This window comes from Dendrobates tinctorius, unplaced genomic scaffold (assembly GCF_039654945.1).
Source record: "Dendrobates tinctorius isolate UK_male_01 unplaced genomic scaffold, ASM3965494v1 ptg000206l, whole genome shotgun sequence".
NCBI lineage: Eukaryota > Metazoa > Chordata > Amphibia > Anura > Dendrobatidae > Dendrobates > Dendrobates tinctorius.
The window spans coordinates 2,300,919-2,320,754 of record NW_027361873.1 but is presented as its reverse complement, the minus strand read 5'-3'; the positions used below and the strand labels follow the sequence as shown (position 1 = coordinate 2,320,754).

Here is a 19,836-nt window from a genome sequence, read left to right as displayed (position 1 = left end):
AAGGTTGGTCCTGTATGCTCTAAAGAATCCATAGCTTTTTCAGAGTGCGTGGGGCCTTTTGAATTTCAGGGATTCATCAACCCATGTGTCTGATGATTGGTGACAGCGTGCGGAGTATTCTGTATGGATGGACTGGGTTGAGTTGATTTATGCTCAATTTGCAGCTCATAACAGATTGCAAATTGAGTAAGGCGAGAGAAACCTTGTAGTCGCACCCCACGTCACGTGCTGAGAAGTGTATACGTGACAGCGGATCTTGATGAATTGCATGCCCAAGTGCACTCATCATGGCAGAACATTCCTCAGACAACCATTAATAAAATCATTGATAACATGCCAAGGCATGCAAGGTGCATATATTTCTGAGTGAGACACAGAAAAAACACACAGTATGACAAACGTGCATGAATACTCTGTTGTAAAAGCAACAAGCGCTAGTAAGAGACGATAACAAAAACGTTGCAACGTGACTAGTGGTGGAAACCACGTCTGGATCCCTACACACCAGCGCCTAAATAGGACTTGCTGTATTGACAGACCCATGTAAAAGAAGTGAGCAAGTAAAAGCCTCCCCTGCCAGTATCCATTCAAATACTTAGTTCCATTTACTCACCTTATCTTCCTGTCTAGAGTGCTCATCGCTATAACAAGCCAGCTGTACTACTTTCTACACTCTTGCATATAACAGGATTTTGGCTATCCATGGGCATATCATACAGACAACTCCATTATAAGTAAAGTGAATTGGATATTTCTTTATATGAGACTACTACATAGAACCTCACCTTAATAGTGAGCTGGATGGCTCACCATCACAGTCCTCACAAAAGGAATTGACACATCCTTTACTACACTACCGCCTTACCTAATTATCTTAAGCAGTCGGACTGACGAAGGCCAGGTTGTTGGCCGAAACGTTTTTTGCAGACTGCCTAAATAAAATTCTTCTCCAATCTCATGAATACTAGAAGTTGAGTGCCAAGTTATTTTTATTATCACTTCTTGGTTTGGGTAACCTACTTGTGCACCCTGCAGCAGTGCCACGCTATACTTCACAACCTACTACTTGAATAACATTAATCCAGGCATTGTGCTTCTGTATGAAACAATAGAAGCCCAATTTCATTTTAATGGACGACAAAGCTCCAGTTCATCAAGGGTGCATCATTAGGGAACAGCTGCTGGAGACTAGGGTACCTCAAATGGAGTGGCCTGCACTTTTACCCAGACCTGAATTGCCGTGTAGAGGCTTGTAACTCTATACCTCAGAACTTCAACGACCTGAGCCTTTTAAGGAGAGTGGGATGCCATGGCTCTGCCGACAATAACTGGACTTGTGAACACCACGAGACGTCGTTGTTAAGCTGTAATTAATGCTCAAATTATTGAGACATTGACACTTTTTGTTGGGGGTATACCCACCACTGTTGTTGGCTTTTGTTTCAATAAATTATTTAAGATGAGGAAATCACCATTGCATGCTTCTACTTAAATGCCCTACTTTCATGATAAAATATCACACATGCACGCAGCTTTCAGTGAAGGTGGATAGAATTCCCAAACAATTGAAAGAGCATTCTGACCACCTCTCTGCTGACAAAAATGTATGATAGAGCCCAATTCTTGAGATAGATGCAGGTACAATTGGGGGATCCACATCTACCAATACCTTAAATAAAGTACATAAAAATTTTAGCTTTATTTTCTTAGCAGGACATATGAATTTTGCACAAATTTGAACCCATCTACATACAATATTGTAGAAATTTTCTATTGCTATATTAAAACTTCAACTCACCACATAATCCTCAAACGGGATCATGCTCCACCTGGTAAGACGGGATACAACCTTTGAGGGAAAGAGATTCTGGCATTCTCCAGAAATTGGAATAACGCCATGTTCTGTAAAATAAATTACAATGTCACAAAACAAAAGTACAACATCTGGGGGGCGAGGAGATGGAAAAGACCTTGATCGCTTACCCAAGGAAGCAAACTGTTTGTGTAGAGATAGACGAGACATCAGCCGCGACCTCAATAACTTAATTGTCTTCTCCATGTGACTGGCACTAAGCGTGTTGTCTGCAATGACTGACTGCTGAGGAACAGGCAGATTTAAGGTTTACGAAGGCTGATAGGTAAAAAGAAAAAAAAAAAAATTATTTAGTCTTACCTGTGGTTGATCTGTTGGAAAATGCAGTCCTCCCATTGCTTGTACCCACAGATAAGGTTGGCCAAGCTCTGTTATATAGTCACTCAGATCTAAGATCCTGTAAAGACAGTGTGAATGTTTGTAACACAAGATTTAACCAGGCAGGTAATTGGACAAAGCCTAAGATAGAAATAAAATGAACATATAACCTGATATAAGTAAAAAGCAATTGTGCATATAAATAACATATGCTACTTAGCAAACACTGTTTTTGAACAAAAAAGCATGAAAAGTAGAGTTGAGCGAAACAGGTCGGTCAGATTCAAAAGTCGCCGACTTTCACCAGTCGGGTTTCATGAAACGAAACCCGACCACAGTGTGAAGTCGGCCATGCGGTTGGCGACCCAAGTGCCAAAGTGGGGTTTCGCCGAATGTTTGCACGTGACTTTTCAGCCAATGAGAGAAGCGGAGCGTAGCGGGAGTGGGAGAGAGGGGGAAGAGAGAGAGAGAGATTTCGCCACCTCTAGGGTTAAAATTCATGCCAGGTGTTTACAGTCCTCTACTCACTGCCGACTTTTCTCCCCATTGATTTGCATTGGGTTTCGTGTTTCACGACTGTTCCCTATAGTCGGCCGATTTCGTTCGACTCTACTTTTGAGAACGTCGGGTTTCATGAAACCCGATTCGACCCTAAAAAAGGCAAAGTCGCTCATCTCTAATGAAAAGGTTTTCATACTAGAGGTTAGGACCATCAAGATTGGGTACAGCTTGGAACTTGTTTGATGTCTTAAGCTTTTTTTTGCTCAAAAACACTGTTTACTAAGTACCCTATGCTACTTATATTTATTATTTCCTTTACTTACAGCAGGGTATATGTTAATTTTATTTCTCTCTCAGGTTTTGTCTGTTTAATGGCAAGTGTGAACATGCCCCTATACATTGCATGCACACCAACTGATATTCCAGTTCATTTCTTCGGTTTTGCTGCAGTCAGGTAGTTGAGATATTGTTCAAACAAGAGAGAACCAAGTATTGTGCACTCTGCTGTGTATTACAGAATCAGACAGATTACAGGGAAGCAGCAGTCTTACCTACTGTAATGAACATGTAACTGAGACAGGGATGTACGAAATGTAGGAAGAGCCGTTTATGGCTCCCTTAATTAGCACCATCCTTCAGTAATTCAGCATGACTCACCCCACTTTATCGAACTGATACTGGTTAGCTGGGTTTGGAGTTTTCTTCCCATCATCTCCAGGGTAGAGGCAGCTAAGAACTGTATCAGGGTAAAGTAGCTCACTAGGTAAAGCAAATATAACAGTAATATTAGAGAGATGAAAGGGAATCCATCAGCAGGCTTTTCTTATGTAATCTGAGTGCAGCATGATATAGGGGCTGAAAGCATGATTCCAGAGATTTATCACTTGCTATGTGGTGTTTTTGATTCAATTAAATCAGGGAATTATCACTACAGGACAAGCTACCTCCTGGTCAGACAACGCCCCACACCACTCATTAGCAGCTTTTTATAAATATACAGCAGAGTTGTGGAGTCAGTAAGACAAACCTCCAATTCCTCAATTTCCATGACTCCCCAGCACTGCCTCACTACTGAGCATGTACATAAAGTGCAGCACAGATTCATCTCACCTAAACCTCCGACTCCACAGCACTGGTCACTACTGAGCATGTACATAAAGTGCAGCACAGATTCATCTCACCTAAACCTCCCGACTCCACAGCACTGGTCACTACGGAGCATGTACATAAAGTGCAGCACAGATTCATCTCACCTAAACCTCCATCGCCATAGCACTGGTCACTACTGAGCATGTACATAAAGTGCAGCACAGATTCATCTCACCTAAACCTCCAACCCCACAGCACTGGTCACTACTGAGCAAGTACATAAAGTGCAGCACAGATTCATCTCACCTAAACCTCCCGACTCCACAGCACTGGTCACTACTGAGCATGTACATAAAGTGCAGCACAGATTCATCTCACCTAAACCTCCATCGCCATAGCACTGGTCACTACTGAGCATGTACATAAAGTGCAGCACAGATTCATCTCACCTAAACCTCCAACCCCACAGCACTGGTCACTACTGAGCAAGTACATAAAGTGCAGCACAGATTCATCTCACCTAAACCTCCGACTCCACAGCACTGGTCACTATTGAGCATGTACATAAAGTGCAATACAGATTCATCTCACCTAAACCTCCGACCCCCACAGCACAGCCTCACTACTGAGCATGTACACTAAGTGCAGCACAGATTCACCTCACCTAAACCTCCGACTCCACAGCACTGCCTCACTACTCTGAGCATGTACATAAAGTGCAGCACAGATTCATCTCACCTAAACCTCCAACTCCACAGCACTGGTCACTACTGAGCATGTACATACAGTGCAGCACAGATTCATCTCACCTAAACCTCCGACTCCACAGCACTGGTCACTACTGACCATGTACATAAAGTGCAGCACAGATTCATCTCATCTAAACCTCCGACTCCACAGCACTGGTCACTACTGAGCATGTACATAAAGTGCAGCACAGATTCATCTCATCTAAACCTCCGACTCCACAGCACTGCCTCACTACTGAGCATGTACATAAAGTGCAGCACAGATTCATTTCACCTAAACCTCCGACCCCACAGCACTGGTCACTGAGGATGTACATAAAGTGCAGCACAGATTCATCTCACCTAAACCTCCGACCCCACAGCACTGCCTCACTACTGAGCATGTACATACAGTGCAGCACAGATTCATCTCACCTAAACCTCCGACTCCACAGCACTGGTCACTACTGAGGATGTACATAAAGTGCAGTACGGTTTCATCTCACCTAAACCTCCGACCCCACAGCACTGGTCACTACTAAGCATGAACATAAAGTACAGCACAGAGTCATCTCATCTAAAAGCAGAGATCCTTAGATCAGGAACAGAACAGAAATTTATAGGACAATTCATAACGTTCCCAAAATTATGAAAAAATTTACAGCACATACATTATGTACAGTAGCTCAGTGCAATATTATAAACATTCTAGGAGTCAATTTTATACCGACACCATCAAAATGGACAGCGAGTCCGACTCCATAGCACTGATTCATCAAAGCAATTTTGCCTCAATTCTGTCAAATTGCTCTTGAAAAGTCGCAAAAAGAGGATTTTGGTTACTCACTGTAAAATCGCTCTGAGCCTCATTTGGGGGACACAGGTAACCATGGGTGTATGCTGCTGCTGCCACTAGGAGGCTGACAGTTGGCGAAAAAAAGTTGGCTCCTCCTTAGCAGGGTACACCCACCGACTTGCAAGAAAATAATCAGTGAGAAAGCAGTAGGAGAAGTAACACAAAAGAGTAGAACATGCATAGAAAGGTAGGGTGCTATATCTCCCAATGAAGACTCAAAGAAAGATTTTACGGTGCATACCCAAAATCCTCTTTTCTCTATAGCTTCATTGTGGGACACAAGAGACCATGGGACATCCAAAAGAAGGTGGGGAAAACAACAACAACCAGGAAACAAAAATGAAAGACATATGTTTCAGGTTGGGAGGAGAGCAACTGCCATCTGGAGAACCCTTCTGACCAGGTTGGCCACAATAGAGAAATGTGTATGAACGCTGTAAAATTTGACAAATGTGTGAACTGAAGAGCGGTTAGCCACCATGGAAACCTGCAGAACGGCAGCATGGTGGAACACGGCCCAAGAAGCTCCCATTGCCCTAGTGGAATGAGCCATAAGCCCAGAGGGAGGAGATTTGTTCTTTTTCCAATATGTTTCCAAAATTGCGGACAGGATCCACGAGCGAAAATAGCCTTAGAAGCTGAAAGACCTTTCCGGGCACAGTAGGGCTGTCTGGAAAGGTAAATGCGAACCAATCTAAATTTGTTCAGAAACTATTGGAAAAGATGAGAGGGAGGACAAAAAGAGGGGAGGACAATTTCCTCATTAAGATGAAAGGCCGCCTTTGGAAGAAAGGAGGGGACTGTACGAATGACTACTTTGTCTTGATTGAGAATTCAACCAGTTCAGAAGCCTGTCAGATGGACATGATCACCACCAGAAGTGAAACCTTCCAAGATAAGATGCAGACAGATCACCCAGAGAGCCCTGAAGAACATTCAGAACCAGGTTGAGGTCCCCACAGGAGCTCAGGGGGATGGTAAGAAGGGTCCGAATGGGCCACACACTGGAGAAGGTACTGATCTGACAGTGAGAGGCCAAGTTCTGGAACAGGATACAGAGCATTGAGGGCAACACTGGCCTCAAAGTCCGACTGCAAAAAGGCCAGGAGGGACGGCAGGGAAAAGGTCATAGGGACGGTAAGATTGGATTCACACCAACAGAAAAAGGCCTTCCAGATACAGTAATTTTTCAGGTAATGCAAAAGAAAACAATTATAAAATTTCTCCTATACTTTACAATGTTAAATACATACAGCACACAGATGCTATCCGTGTGCTGTACATTTGTTACATGAACCCCTAGACTTGTATTGGTCCTTATCGGGCTGCCGGTAAAAAACGGACATATCTCTGTGTGTTTTACACAGACACACTGTCAGTGTAAAAATACTGACGTGCACAGCAGTATAGGTTATAATGGGTACATATTGAATACTTTTATAAAATGGATGCCACACATACTGCAAACACGGACATGTGAAGGGGGCCTTACTGAGAAGCGTCCTGAATATCCACTGAACAAAAGAGGGATTTATGGTACTCACCATAAAATCTCTTTCTTGGAGCCTTCATTGGGGGATACAGGTAACTATGGGTGTATGCTGCTGTCGCTAGGAGGCTGACACTAGGCAAAAAAGGAAAAAAAAAAAAATAGCTCCTCCCCAGCAGTATACACTTCAAACATATGTACCAACCCAACAAAAAAAAGCCACGTACGCCCAAAAAATGGTACAATCAGGGAGGGTACTGTATCCCCAATGAAGGCTCCAAGAAAGATTTTACGGTGAGTACCAAAAATCCCTCTTTCTTTATCGCTTCAATGGGGGACATAGGTAACCATGAGACATCCAAAAGAAATCCCAAGGGTGGGAAAAGTAAGAATGGCCAAAAAATGGACCTAGGTCGGCCGGTGCTCAACTGCTGCCTGCAGGACCTTCCTACCCAAGCCTGCATCGGACGAGGCATGGGTATGAACCCTGCAGAACCTCGCAAATGTGTGCAAGGACGACAAGGTTGCGGCCTTGCAGATTTATAAGGCCGAAGCTTGGTGATGAACAGCCCAGGAAGCCCCCACGGCCCAGGTGGAGTGAGCCCTCACGCCGGAAGGAGATTGTTTGTCCTGAACGCGGTACTCCTCCATTATTGCCTAACAAATCCAACGGGCGATAGTGGACTTAGAAGCTGGGAGCCTCTTTCGTCGACCCTCAGAGATGACAAACAGGGAATCGGATTGACGAAAGGAAGCGGTACTAGAAAGATAGACCCGAATGGTTCTGACCAAATCCAGCTTGTGGAGGGACTTCTCCAGAGGATGAACCGGAGAAGGACAAAAGGAAGGAAGGGCAATGTCCTCATTGATGTGAAAAGAAGAGACCACCTTGGGAAGAAAGGAACGAACAGGTCTGAGAACTACCATGTCCTGATGTCGAATCAGGAACAAGATAATGCTAACTCAGAAACCCTCCTAATAGACATAATGGCAATTAGGAAGGCCACTTTCCATGACAAAGGAAAATAAAATGTCCTGAATGGGTTCGAAGGGCAAACCTTGGAGGGAGCCAAGGACGAGATTAAGATCCCATGTATCTATCGGAGGATAGTAAGGAGGTGCCAGGTGGGCGACACCCTGAAGAAAGGTCTTGAAAGGGAAGCCAGATCCCTCTGGAAAAGGATAGACAGAGCAGAAACCTGGCCCTTGAGGGTACTGAGGGATATACCTGAGTCGAGACCCACTTGAAGAAAGCCCAGGATAGAAGTAAGGGAAAAGAACATTGGAAACAAGCGGTTTTCCTCTCACCACCTGAAGGCCTTCCAACACCTGTGGTAAATGCGTGAGGATGCTGGTTTTCTCGCTCTAATCATGGTCTGAATGACCTGGTGAGAAAATCCAAACTCCTTCAGAACTGCGGCCTCAACGGCCATGCCGTTAAACTCAGAGACTGAGAACTCCTGGTGGAAGACGGGGCCTTGCGAGTAAAGATCTGGACGGTCTGGAAGCCTCCAGGGAACGTCCGAGAGCATGTTTACCAGCTCCGCATACCAAGGTCGTCTTGGCCAGTCTGGAGCTGTCAGGATCACGGGAATCCCCTCTTTCTTTTTCACGACCATCGGAATCAAGGGGAGAGGCAGAAAAAGATAAAGGTAGCTGAAACTGGGACCATGGGATTACTAAGGGGTCGCAACAGACGGCCAGTGGATCCTGGGACCTAGCTACGAACAGAGGAACCTTGTGGTTCATCCGAGACGCCATTAGGTCGCCGTCCGGAGTGCCCCATCACTGAATATCTGATTGAAGACTGTGGGATTGAGAGAACACTCGCCTGATGCGAGACCCTGGCGACTCAGGAAATCTGCTGCACAATTCTCTACCCCCGGAATGTGAATGGCTGATATGGCCGGAACGCAACGCTCCGCCCATCGCAGAATCTTCCCCACTTCTGCCAACACCTGATTGCTGCGAGTCCCGCCCTGGTGGTTTATGTAAGCCACGGCTGTGGCGGTGTCCGATTGAATGCGAACCGGCTTGCCTGCTAGGAGACTGCCAGCGGAGAAGGGCAAGGAAGATTGCCCTGATCTCCAGAAGATTGAAGGGGAGAAGGGCTTCCTGAGCGTTCCAGCGACCTTGCGCTGTGTGCTGAAGGAGAACCGCCCCCCACCCGAGGAGACTGGCGTCGGTGGTGATGACCTGCCACCGAAAAGGAATAAAGGACCTCACGCGCAGGACTGAGGCGGAAAGCGTTCACCAGGTCAGGGATTGCCTCACTTTGAGAGGCAGCAGCACAGGTCGGTCTAGTGAGACCGTTGTCTTGTCCCAGGCAGACAGGAGGGCCAGCTGAAGAGGACGGGTGTGGTACTGGGCAAAGGGCACAGCTTCCATGGAGGCAATCATCCACCCCAGGACTCATGCACGACAGAAGGGGGAGAGGGACTGGACGCTTTAGGGATCTGATTCCCTGGCAAAGAGATGAAAACTTGTCCTTTGGAAGGAAAACACGAGCCCGGTTCGTGTCGAACTCCATGCCCAGGAACACCAGTCGCTGAGTAGGGGTCAGGGAGGACTTCCCTCAGTTCACTATCCAGTCGAGATTGACCAGATTGTCCAGAGTGACTTGAAGACTCTGATCGCAGTCTCGGTGGGACGGGCCTTTGATCAGCAGATAGTCCAGGTAAGGGATTGTGAGAAGCCCCCAAGAGCGAAGGATGGCCATGACAGCCGCCATGATCTTCGTGAAGACCCGGGGGGCAGACGCCAGACCGAAAGGAAGGGCCGTGAACTGATAGTGATCCTCCTGGATGACAAACCGAAGGAATCTCTGATGCTGTACACAAACAGAAATGTGAAGATAAGCATCCTGCATGTCTACAGAACAGAGAAATTCCCCTGCCATGGCGATGATCAGCGCAAGGACTCCATCCTGAAGTGGTGGATCTGAACATGGTGATTCAGCTATTTGAGGTCCAAGATTGGGAGGAGCGAAGTCTTTTTTTTTTTCGGGACTACAAAAAGATTCCAGTAGAACCCTGAAAATCGTTCGTTTTGAGGGACGGGTACGATTACTCCGGTGGCTAGAAGGGAAGAGATGGCCTGAAGAACCCCTGGTGCCTGAGACAGCTGTTTTGGTGGGCGAGACAGAAAGAAGCGTCTTCCTGGGGGGGGGCAGAAAAGTCGATCTTGTAGTCCAGGGGTGGGGAGCGTCCGGCCCGCGAGCCGTATACGGCCCGCCATATCCTTTGATCCGGCCCGCAGCCGCTCCAGAGCCGCGATCGGGTACCTTGATGCCAGAGGAGCAGAGGAGGACTCTTGCTCTGCTTCCTAGCCCCGCCCGCTGGATACCGCGCACTGATACGTGCAGCCACAGGCACTGACGGGGACTAAGCACACCCCGCCGGACCCCAGCGGCCCCCGCGCACTGATACTAACCAGGACGAGTAACCGCACGCCGCTACCCAGTGTGAGCGGCGCGGTCTGCGGCCTGCCTTCCTAATCACCCGGCCTGCCATCTTCATCATCCTGGTCACCGGAGCTGCTGTGTAAGGTCAGTATGTGCTGCCTAATGGGGACCTGTGCTGCCTAATGGGGACCTGTGCTGCCTAATGGGGACGGGACGTGCCCATTGGGGACCTGTGCTGCCCATTGGGGACCTGTGCTGCCCATTGGGGACCTGTGCTGCCCATTGGGGACCTTTTTTCAACTGTTTGACTGTGTCCCTACTTGTATATGTTTGTATACCTCAGGGCTCAGGCCCCAGAAATGGGGTTAATCTGCAGGTTTGTAGCGTTCTGAACCCGCTTGGCTCCTGCATATAAAACCCCACTGTTGGGAGGAAACGTACTCTAATCCTCCTGAAGGTGTTCAGTCACGGCTTTGTAAATCTAGAGCAGCGGCTGTAACTGCGCCCCCCCTTCATGGTTTCCAATGCATAGCAGCTGTCAGTCAGTGCGTAAGGCTGCGGTTACAGCCGCTGCTCTCCATACACAGAGCGGTGCTGAACCCACACCGGCGCCACCTCCATGACGGAAACCATAACGCTGCTGGGAGAATTAAAGTTCAGCGGGGTTCAATCTGCAGGCGCCAAGCAGGATTCAAACGCTATTAACCTATATCTGCAGGCTAATAGCGTTTTTACAGGTGATAGGTTCCCTTGAAATTATTTTGCTCAGTCATACTTTTTATTTTTCAAGTAGGTTCAGGTAGTGGTGAGACAAAATGGCCAGTGTAAAGAAAAGAAAAGTTGATGCAGAGTGTCGAGGTTTTCAAGATAAATGGACAAATGATTATTTTTTTGTTGAAGTCAAAGGCAAACCTGTGTGCCTGGTTTGTGCTGATGCATTAGCAGTATTGAAAAAAGCCAATCTGGAGCGTCATTACAGCACAAAACATGCAAAGCTCAATGAATTGAAAGGCCAACTGCGTGTGGATAAAATCAATGCTCTTCGACGGAGTTTGGAATCGCAACAATCCGCTTTGACTAGGTCGCATTGTGACCGAGGCAGTGTTATCCAGACAAGCTATGTAGTTAGTGAGCTAAAGCCCCCGTTACACACTGCGATATCGCTAGCAATATCGCTGCAAAGTCACCGATTTTGTGACGTTGCAGCGATATTGCTAGCGATATCGCTGTGTCTGATACTTACCTCCGACCGGCTCCCCCGCTGGTTATCGCTGATCGCGCGAGAAGCTGCTGGACCATTCCTCGTCGTCAGCTTCCTGCGGCGCTTCCTGTGGCGCCGACGAGCGACGCGTGGAGCCGGGCGGGAGGACGCAGGATCGCCGCGTCTGACAGGTAAGTAGCGATCCCTGTCCCCAGCGATGTCGCTGGTGAGCTCTGCCTGTGCGGCAGCTCACTAGCGACCACCTAGCGATTCACCAGCGATCCTGACCGCGTCATATCACTGGTCGGGATCGCTGGTGAGTCGCTAGGTGTAACGGTACCCTAATTGCAAAGAAGTTGAGACCTCATGTAGAGGGAGAGTTTGTGAAAGAGTGCATGGTGGCTGCTGCAGAGCTGTTAGCACCAGACAAAGTAAAATTGTTTCAGAATGTTAGTTTGTCTCGGAGAACCGTCTCAGATCGGATTACTGATTTAGCACAAGATATTGTAAAAACGCTCAAGGATTCAGCAGGAGATTTCCAATTTTTCTCTCTGGCTTGTGACGAGACAACAGATATAACAAATACTGCCCAACTGGCCATTTTCATTCGTGGAATCACTGCAGAGTTTGACACACGAGAAGAGCTGTTGTCACTGGAAGCCATGCATGGCAGTACAAAAGGTGAAGACTTGTTTGAGACACTTGTTTCATCAATGAAGAAGCTTCAACTACCATTTGAAAAGTTAACTGGCCTTACTACAGATGGAGCTCCAGCCATGGTTGGCTCGCAAAAAGGGTTAATTGCATTTGTCAAGAAATAAATGAATCGCCTTAGTCTTCATTCAAGTGATTTAGTTGTATGCCACTGCATCATACACCAAGAAAGTCTCTGTGCTCAGTCATTGCGGCTCAACAATGTGATGTCAACAGTAGTATCATGCATAAACTTTATCAAAAGCCGAGCACTGAACAGTCGCCAGTTACTGAATAATCTTGAATCGGAGTATGGTGATCTTGTTTATCACTGTGAAGTCGCGGGAACATGTTCATGAGGTTTTACGAATTGCGGGAAGAAGTCAAGCAGTTCATGGAGATGAAAGGGAAACCCATCAGTGAACTCAATGATGGCAAGTGGCAGTGTGATCTGGCGTTCATGGTAGACATTACCAAGTACCTCTCAGAGCTGAACGTTAAGCTGCAAGGTCCCAATCAGCTTCTTAGCTCTCTGCTTTCAAACGTGAAATCATTTGAAGCTAAACTAAAGCTGTGGAAAGTGCAACTTGAAAGGAATAACACAGTTCATTTCACCACTCTGGAAAGACAAAAGCCTTCCACCACACTTGAATATGCTGGTGAATGTGCCAAACTAATTGAAGCATTTGATGAAAGATTCAAGGATATCAAAAGTAAACAAATAGAACTGGACATCTTTGCCTGATGACCTACAACACGAAATCATTCAGCTGCAAAACAATGCTGAGCTGAAAGCTAGATACAATAACCTCCCATTGCTTGAGTTTTACAAACGTTATGTGAACAATGATGATTTTCCCACTGTGAGGAGACATGCATTGAAATATGCATCTGTGTTCGGAACAACATATTGCTGTGAGCATTTCTTTTCAAAACTTTCCATTGCAAAGTGTCGCCTTCGCTCAAGATTGACTGATGCAAGCTTAGAAAACCAGTTGCGAGTAGCAACATCATCAATACCTCCCAATATCAAACACCTCACCAAAGAGAAGTCATTCCAGCCATCACATTAGGTAGGAGTTATTTAAATGTTTGAATAAATATAGTTGGCTAATGTTTAAGTTTATTAATGAGTGATGAGCGAGTATACTCGTTGCTCGGGTGTCCTACGAGTATTTCGGCGAGCTCAGAGATTTAGTTTTCGTCGCCTCAGCTGCATGATTTATGACAGCCTGAATACATGTGAGGATTGCCTGTTTGTTAAGGAATCCCCACATGTATTCAGTCTGTCCAGGAGCTGCAAATCATGCAAATGCGTCGACAAACTAAATCTCTGAGCACGCCAAAATACTCAGAGGACACCTGAGCATGCTTGGGAAAACCCGAGCATAGAGTATACTCGCTCATCATTATTAATAATTTTATGCGGCCCCCGAACGCTATTATAAAATTCCAAATGGCCCTCGGCAGAAAAAAGGTTCCCCACCCCTGTTGTAGCCGGACGTCATGATCTCCCTGACCCAGGCATCGCCGGCCACTGAGAACCATGCGTCCCTGAAAAGAAGACGTCCTCCCACCCTGGAGAAACTTTCAGGTGGGGGTGACCCGTCACTTCGAAGTGAATCTGTTAGAGCGGGACCAGGAGGGCTTGGAGGAGCGGCCCTTTGGCCTCCAGTGAGGTGTTGGTTTGAAGGATGATTTCCTCCTTTCACCTGTAGCAGAAGGACGGTCCTCCGAAAAGGCAGAGGACCTTTCTTGTTGAAAGGACGTTTAGATCTGGATTGAGGCAGAGAGGTGCTCTTACCACCGGTAGCGTCTGAAACTATCTGGTCCAGCCTGGACCCAAAGAGTCTAGAACCCTGGAAGGCTAGGTTGGTGAGTGACTTCTTAGAGATCGGGTCTGCATTCCACGCCTTCAAAAAAAAAAGCATGCGGCGTATGGCAATGATGTTGCTACTTGTTCTGACGGAACAGGAAGCCACAACCAAGAAGGCAGATAGAAGATATTTGCTGGCGTGAGCAATCTGTTCTGCCAAAACTGCCAGTTCATCTGGAGGAGCTGCCGCTAAGATGCCTTGGCAAAGTGTTTTAGCCCAAGCAGAGATGGATTTCCCCACCCAGGTGGAGGCAAAACTGGGGCAGAGGGAGGCACCAGTCGCCTCAAAGGCCGATTTGGCCAAGGACTCAATCTGCCTGTCTGTCGCGTCCTTAAGAGACGCACCATCCGGTAGAGACAGAACTGTTTAGGAGGACAGATGAGATACCTGCGGATCCACTTTAGGGGACTCCGCCCATTTGGTGAGCAAATCTGGACTAAAGGGATATAGCACGTCTAGGTGCTTCCTGCCCGGAAAGCGGTTTCCGGGATGCTCCCAATGTTTGGCCAAAGTAGCTTCAAACTCCCTGTGATTGGGAAGGACGCTTTACTCGTTTAAATGAAACGAAGTGATCCCGAGAAGGCATCTTATCTTTCTTTAATCAAGAGTTTGGGTAATAGCCGAGATAAGGCTATCTACCATGTCCTGCATTTTGGAAGTCCGGTCTGTATCAGAGTCAGACCCGGACTGAGAAACCACATCCGACCCCAGGTCCTCCTCCGAGGAGGGGAAATGGGAAGAGGAGGGCATCCTTGAGGCTGCAGAGGGGCCCAGTCAGCTGGAAGAGGAGCCAGAAAGAGCCCGCTTCCTAGAGCTTCTACCCAATCTGTCCCTTTGAAGGTTGTGGTCAGGTGTGTGTGAATCGCTGAGAGGTGTTCGGAGCACAGGTGACCGCAGATAGCTGTGGAAGACGTTCAAGGACCTGGACCAGGGACTGGGATACTTTAGTCAGGTCAGAGACCGACTGAGACATGGCAACAGCCCACTCCGGAGGGAGGGGTGTGCTCTCATCCTGGGCGTTGGTGTGGTCCCGAGGGGCAGACATGGTAGAAGGGCTGCAGGATGGGCAGAAATCCTGCAGTGGGCGCAGGAGTAATAAATTAGGGTGGGCTTAGAGGGGGGACCAGAAACCCTTTTAGAGTTGGGCATAAATCGAGCCTTGTTGCTAGTGCTGAGGGGCGACTATATAGGTAGAGGATAGAGCCTACCAGACCAGCGACGAACAGCAGATGACTGCAGGTTAGCTGTGTCCCCTTGTCTGAAGTACGCAGCAGGAAGCGCGTGAAGGCTGTGAGGTGCAGATCAGCAGAGCTCACGGATCCAAGATGTCTCCGGCAGAGCGGAGATGGCAGCACACTGAAGAGCAGGAGGCGTAGGCTAAAGGAGGCCGGAGAAACAGTAGTATAGAATCCAGTTGGATAGCTCATAGGGGTGGGCGTGACCAGCCCCGCAATCAGCCAGAGTGAAAGAGAAAGAGGCCCTGTGATTGGTTGCCGCGCGGGGGGGGGTGGAGTAGCCAGCCTGTGACCTGCCGGTCAAGTAAGAGCTGTCCCTGGATTGGCTAGACATCGAAGAGAGGGCGGAGTAAAGAATGAGTGCCGAAGGACGCGAGCGAGGCGGGGCCTAAACAGCACAAACTATCTGGACAGCAAAGTCCCCACACTGGGAAAGAAAGAGCGCGAAATTCAAGCGCTGGAGTGGCAGGGAAAGCGCGGTAGATAGAAAAACAATGTCTGCGGCTGTAAAGCCTATAATGAGGTGATCGTGCCTGCACCGCGTTGCTGGGGGTGGAGAGAAGGGCTTCCGAAGTAGATGGAGGAAGCCCTGTGCCTACCAGGGAAGCTGCCTGCGCAGCTGCACCGCGCAGCTGCATAAAGAGGTAGGAATCATACATTACCTGCAGGTGGGTCCCGATTCCTCTTCACAGCTGAGGATCCATTAGGAGCCATCGGATGATGGAGGGTCACTGGTATTACGGATCCTCCTTCCTGCACCGTCTCCAGACAGGTGCAGAAGACGGCATCAACCCCTTACAAGAAGGGGGGAGGTCACTGCTGGTGACCACAGTCTTCCTGTCAGCCCTCTCCGAGGAGAGGGAAGAGGAGGGGAAAAGGCAAGGACTGGCCACTGAGTCGCCCTGAAACACCCAGAAGGGTGACAGGGGACAAAGTCCTGCCTGGAGGTCAGTGGTTGGGCGACACCACACTGCTCTCTCGGTCACATACGTGTGGGAAAACAGGGTGAGACATTTCACCCTGTTACCCTAGGAGATGAATCTGAAAAACAAAGGGAAAAGATTAATACACAAAAACAGGGATCCTGCAAAGGAAAAAAGTGGATCTGGGATCAGATCCAGGTCCGCTTCCTACAGATACTAAGCAGAAACTGAGGTACTTGGCGCCTGTCGGTGGGTGTATACTGCTGGGGAGGAGACATTTTCCTTTTTTGCCTAGTGTCAGCCTCCTAGCCACATCAGCATACACCCATGGTTACCTGTGTCCCCCAATGAAGCGATAAAGAAAAGAAATTCCTCTGCCTAACATTGAACAAAAGGATTCTATCCTGAAATGGCATATGCGTACTCGCTTGTTTAGTAACTTGAGATCCAGGATGGGCCAGATCTAGCCATCTTTCTTGGCAACCAATAGTGATGAACAAACATGCTCGGATAAGGTGTTACCTGAGCATGCATGTGTGCTAACAGAGTGTCTTTGGCATACTCAAAAAAGAGGGATTTTGGGTTCTTATCGTAAAATCTCTTTCTTGGAGCCTTCATTGGGGGACACAGAATACCATGGGTGTATGCTGCTGCTGCTAGGAGGCTGACACTATGCAAAACAAGAAAATTAGCTCCTCCCCGGCAGTATGCACCCACCGACAGGCACCAAGCACCTCAGTTGGTGAAAAAGCAGTAGGAGAAGCAACCAAAAACAATGAACATATGTACCAACCCAACAAGGGACTCGAAGACCCAGCACGGTACAACTTAAACAGGGAGAGTGCTGTGTCCCCCAATGAAGGCTCCAAGAAAGATTTTACGGTAAGAACCCAAAATCCCTCTTTCTTTATCGCCTTATTGGGGGGACACAGAATACCATGGGACATTCCAAAGCAGTCCCGAGGGTGGGAACAGCAATAAAGGAACGACAGAAGGAAGGGCTTAGGTCGGCCGATGTGCGACCACCGCCTGCAGAACCTTCCTACCAAGAGCTGCATCAGACGAGGCCTGGGTATGAACCCTGTAGAACCTCGCAAAGGTGTGCAAAGACGAACAGGTCGCGGCCCTGCAAAGTTGTGAGGCCGAAGCCTGGTGTCGCACAGCCCAAGAAGCCCAAACAGCCCGGGTGTAGTGGGCTTTCACTCCCGAAGGGGGCCGTTTCTCCTGAAGTCGATAGGCTTCCAGGATGGTAGACCGAATCCAGCGAGCCATTGTGGATTTGGAGGCCGGAAAACCCTTCCGGCAACCCTCAGAAATGAGAAGCGGTCCTGGCAAGGTAAACACGCAAGGCTCTCACTACATCCAGTTTGTGGAGTGACTTTACCAGAGGAAGAGCAGGCGTAGGACAAAACGATGGAAGGACGATATCTTCGTTAATGTGAAAGGAAGATACCACCTTTGGAAGGAAGGAAGGAACTGGCCTGAGAACCACCTTATCTTGGTGGAGGATAAGGTACGGAGAACGACAGGATAAGGCCGCCAGCTCATAAACTCTCCTGATGGAAGTAATGGCGATTAGAAAAGACACCTGCCATGAAAGACAGAGGGATGTCATGGATTGGTTCGAATGGTGCCTACTGGAGGGCGCCAAGAACAAGATTGAGATCCCATGGATCTATCGGAGAATGATGAGGAGGAGCCACATGGGCGACTCCTTGGAGAAAAGTCTTCACTTGCGTAAGGAAGCTAGATCCTTCTGGAAGAGGATTGCTAGGGCAGACACCTGGCCTTTGAGAGTACTGAGGGATAGGCCCGCATCCAAACCAGATTGGAGGAAAAGAAGAATGGATGGAATGGAGAATGACAGTGGAAGAACCTTGTTATCGCTCTAACGGAAAAAGGCCTTCCAGAACCTATGGTAAATGCGGGAGGAAGCTGGCTTCCGAGCCTTGATCATGGTCTGAATGACCCGGCTGGAAAACCCTGAATCCTTCGGCATTGCATCCTCAACGGCCATGCCGTTACACTCAGAGACTGAGAATGCTGGTGGTAACGAGGGCCTAGCGAGAGAAGATCTGTACGGTCTAGAAGCCTTCGTGGGACGTCCACGAGCATGTTCACCAACTCCGCGTACCAAGGGCGTCTCAGCCAGTCTGGAGCCACTAGGATGACTGGAATGCCCTCTGACTATCTTTTTTTTTTTTTTTTTTTTTTTTGACCACTCTAGGAATGAGGGCAAGGGAAGGAAAAGGTAAGGCAGCTGGAACTGGGACAACGGAATTACTAGGGCGTCGCAACCGACGGCTAGAGGATTCCTGGACCTGGCTACAAAGTGAGGAACTTTGTTGTTCATCCAAGATGCCATGAGATCGACGTCCGGGGTGCCCCAACGCTGGCATATTTGACTGAAGACTGTGGGATGAAGGGACCATTCGCCTGACGCTAGACCTTGGCGACTCAAGAAGTCGGCTGCCCAATTTTCCACCCCTGGAATGTGAACAGCGGAGATCGCCGGAACGTGACGCCCTGCCCAGCGCAGGATCCTTGCCACTTCTGACATTACCTGCCTGCTCTGAGTACCGCCCTGGTGGTTTTTGTACGCCACAGCCGTGGCGTTGTCTGACTGAATGCGGACTGGATTGCCTACGAAGAGATGCTGCCAACGAAGGAGAGCAAGGAGGATTGCCCTGATCTCCAGAAGGTTGATGGGCAGGAGAGTCTCCTAGGCGTTCCAGCGCCCTTGGGCCGTTTTCTGATGGTAAACCGCCCCCCATCCTAGGAGACTGGCATCGGTGGTGAAGACCTGCCACCGAGGCGGAAGAAAAGACCTTCCACGGAGAACTGACGCCGGCAATGTCCACCAAGTCAGCGATTGTCTGACCCTGAGCGGAAGAAGAATGGGGCGGTCCAGAGAAAACGAGGTCTGTCCCAGACTGACAGGAGGAACAGTTGGAGAGGGCGAGAGTGGAATTGTGCGAAGGGCACTGCTTCCATGGAAGCTATCATCTTCCCCAGGACCCTCATGCAGGACCGAAGGGACTTGATCCTCGAGCGTTGTAGAGGCTGGATCCTTTTGGAAAGGGTTGAAAACTTGTCCCTCGGTAGAAACACCCGGGCTAGGTTCGTGTCGAACTCCATGCCCAAAAAGGTCAGACGTTGGGTAGGGCGCAGGATGGACTTCTCCTCGTTGACTGAGGGCATACAGGGTTACCTGAAGACTGTGAAGACAGTCTTGGCGGGACGAACCCTTGATCAGGAGCTCGTCCAGGAAAGGGATGATAAGAATCCCTCTGGATCGAAGGATGGCCGTGACTGTTGCCATCACCTTCGTAAAGACACGGGGAGCGGAGGCTAGTCCAAAGGGGAGGGCCGTGAACTGATAGTGATTGTCCTGAATCGCAAAGCAGAGGTATCTCTGATGCCACAGAGAAATGGGGATGTGGAGGCAGCCATCCTGTATGTCCACAGAACAGAGAAACTCTCCGGATCTTCACGTGGCTATTGAGCAACTTGAAGTCCAAAATTGGACGAAGAGAGCCGTCCTTTTTTTTGGGACTACGAAGAGATTCGAGTAGAACACTAAAAGCCGTTCGTTTGCAGGAACGGGAACGATGACCCCTGCGGAAAGGAGGGAGGAGACGGCCTGAAGG

The 19,836-nt window shown here is 48.5% G+C and overlaps 1 protein-coding gene across 7 annotated transcripts in view; it reads right to left on the bottom strand.

The window, feature by feature from the left end:
• Nucleotides 1-19,836, bottom strand: part of THOC5 (THO complex subunit 5) — a 95,338-nt gene that overhangs the window by 19,813 nt on the left and 55,689 nt on the right. For 5 of the 7 annotated variants that reach the window (XM_073554081.1, XM_073554083.1, XM_073554080.1 and 2 more), the window contains 4 exons: nucleotides 3,350-3,451; nucleotides 2,174-2,270; nucleotides 1,984-2,098; nucleotides 1,799-1,902 (listed from right to left, as the gene is read on the bottom strand). In XM_073554081.1, coding sequence (XP_073410182.1) covers nucleotides 1,799-1,902; nucleotides 1,984-2,098; nucleotides 2,174-2,270; nucleotides 3,350-3,451 — 418 coding nt within the window. The remainder of the gene's footprint in view (nucleotides 1-1,798; nucleotides 1,903-1,983; nucleotides 2,099-2,173; nucleotides 2,271-3,349; nucleotides 3,452-19,836) is intronic. The other 2 variants (XM_073554084.1, XM_073554086.1) reach the window with 1 other exon arrangement.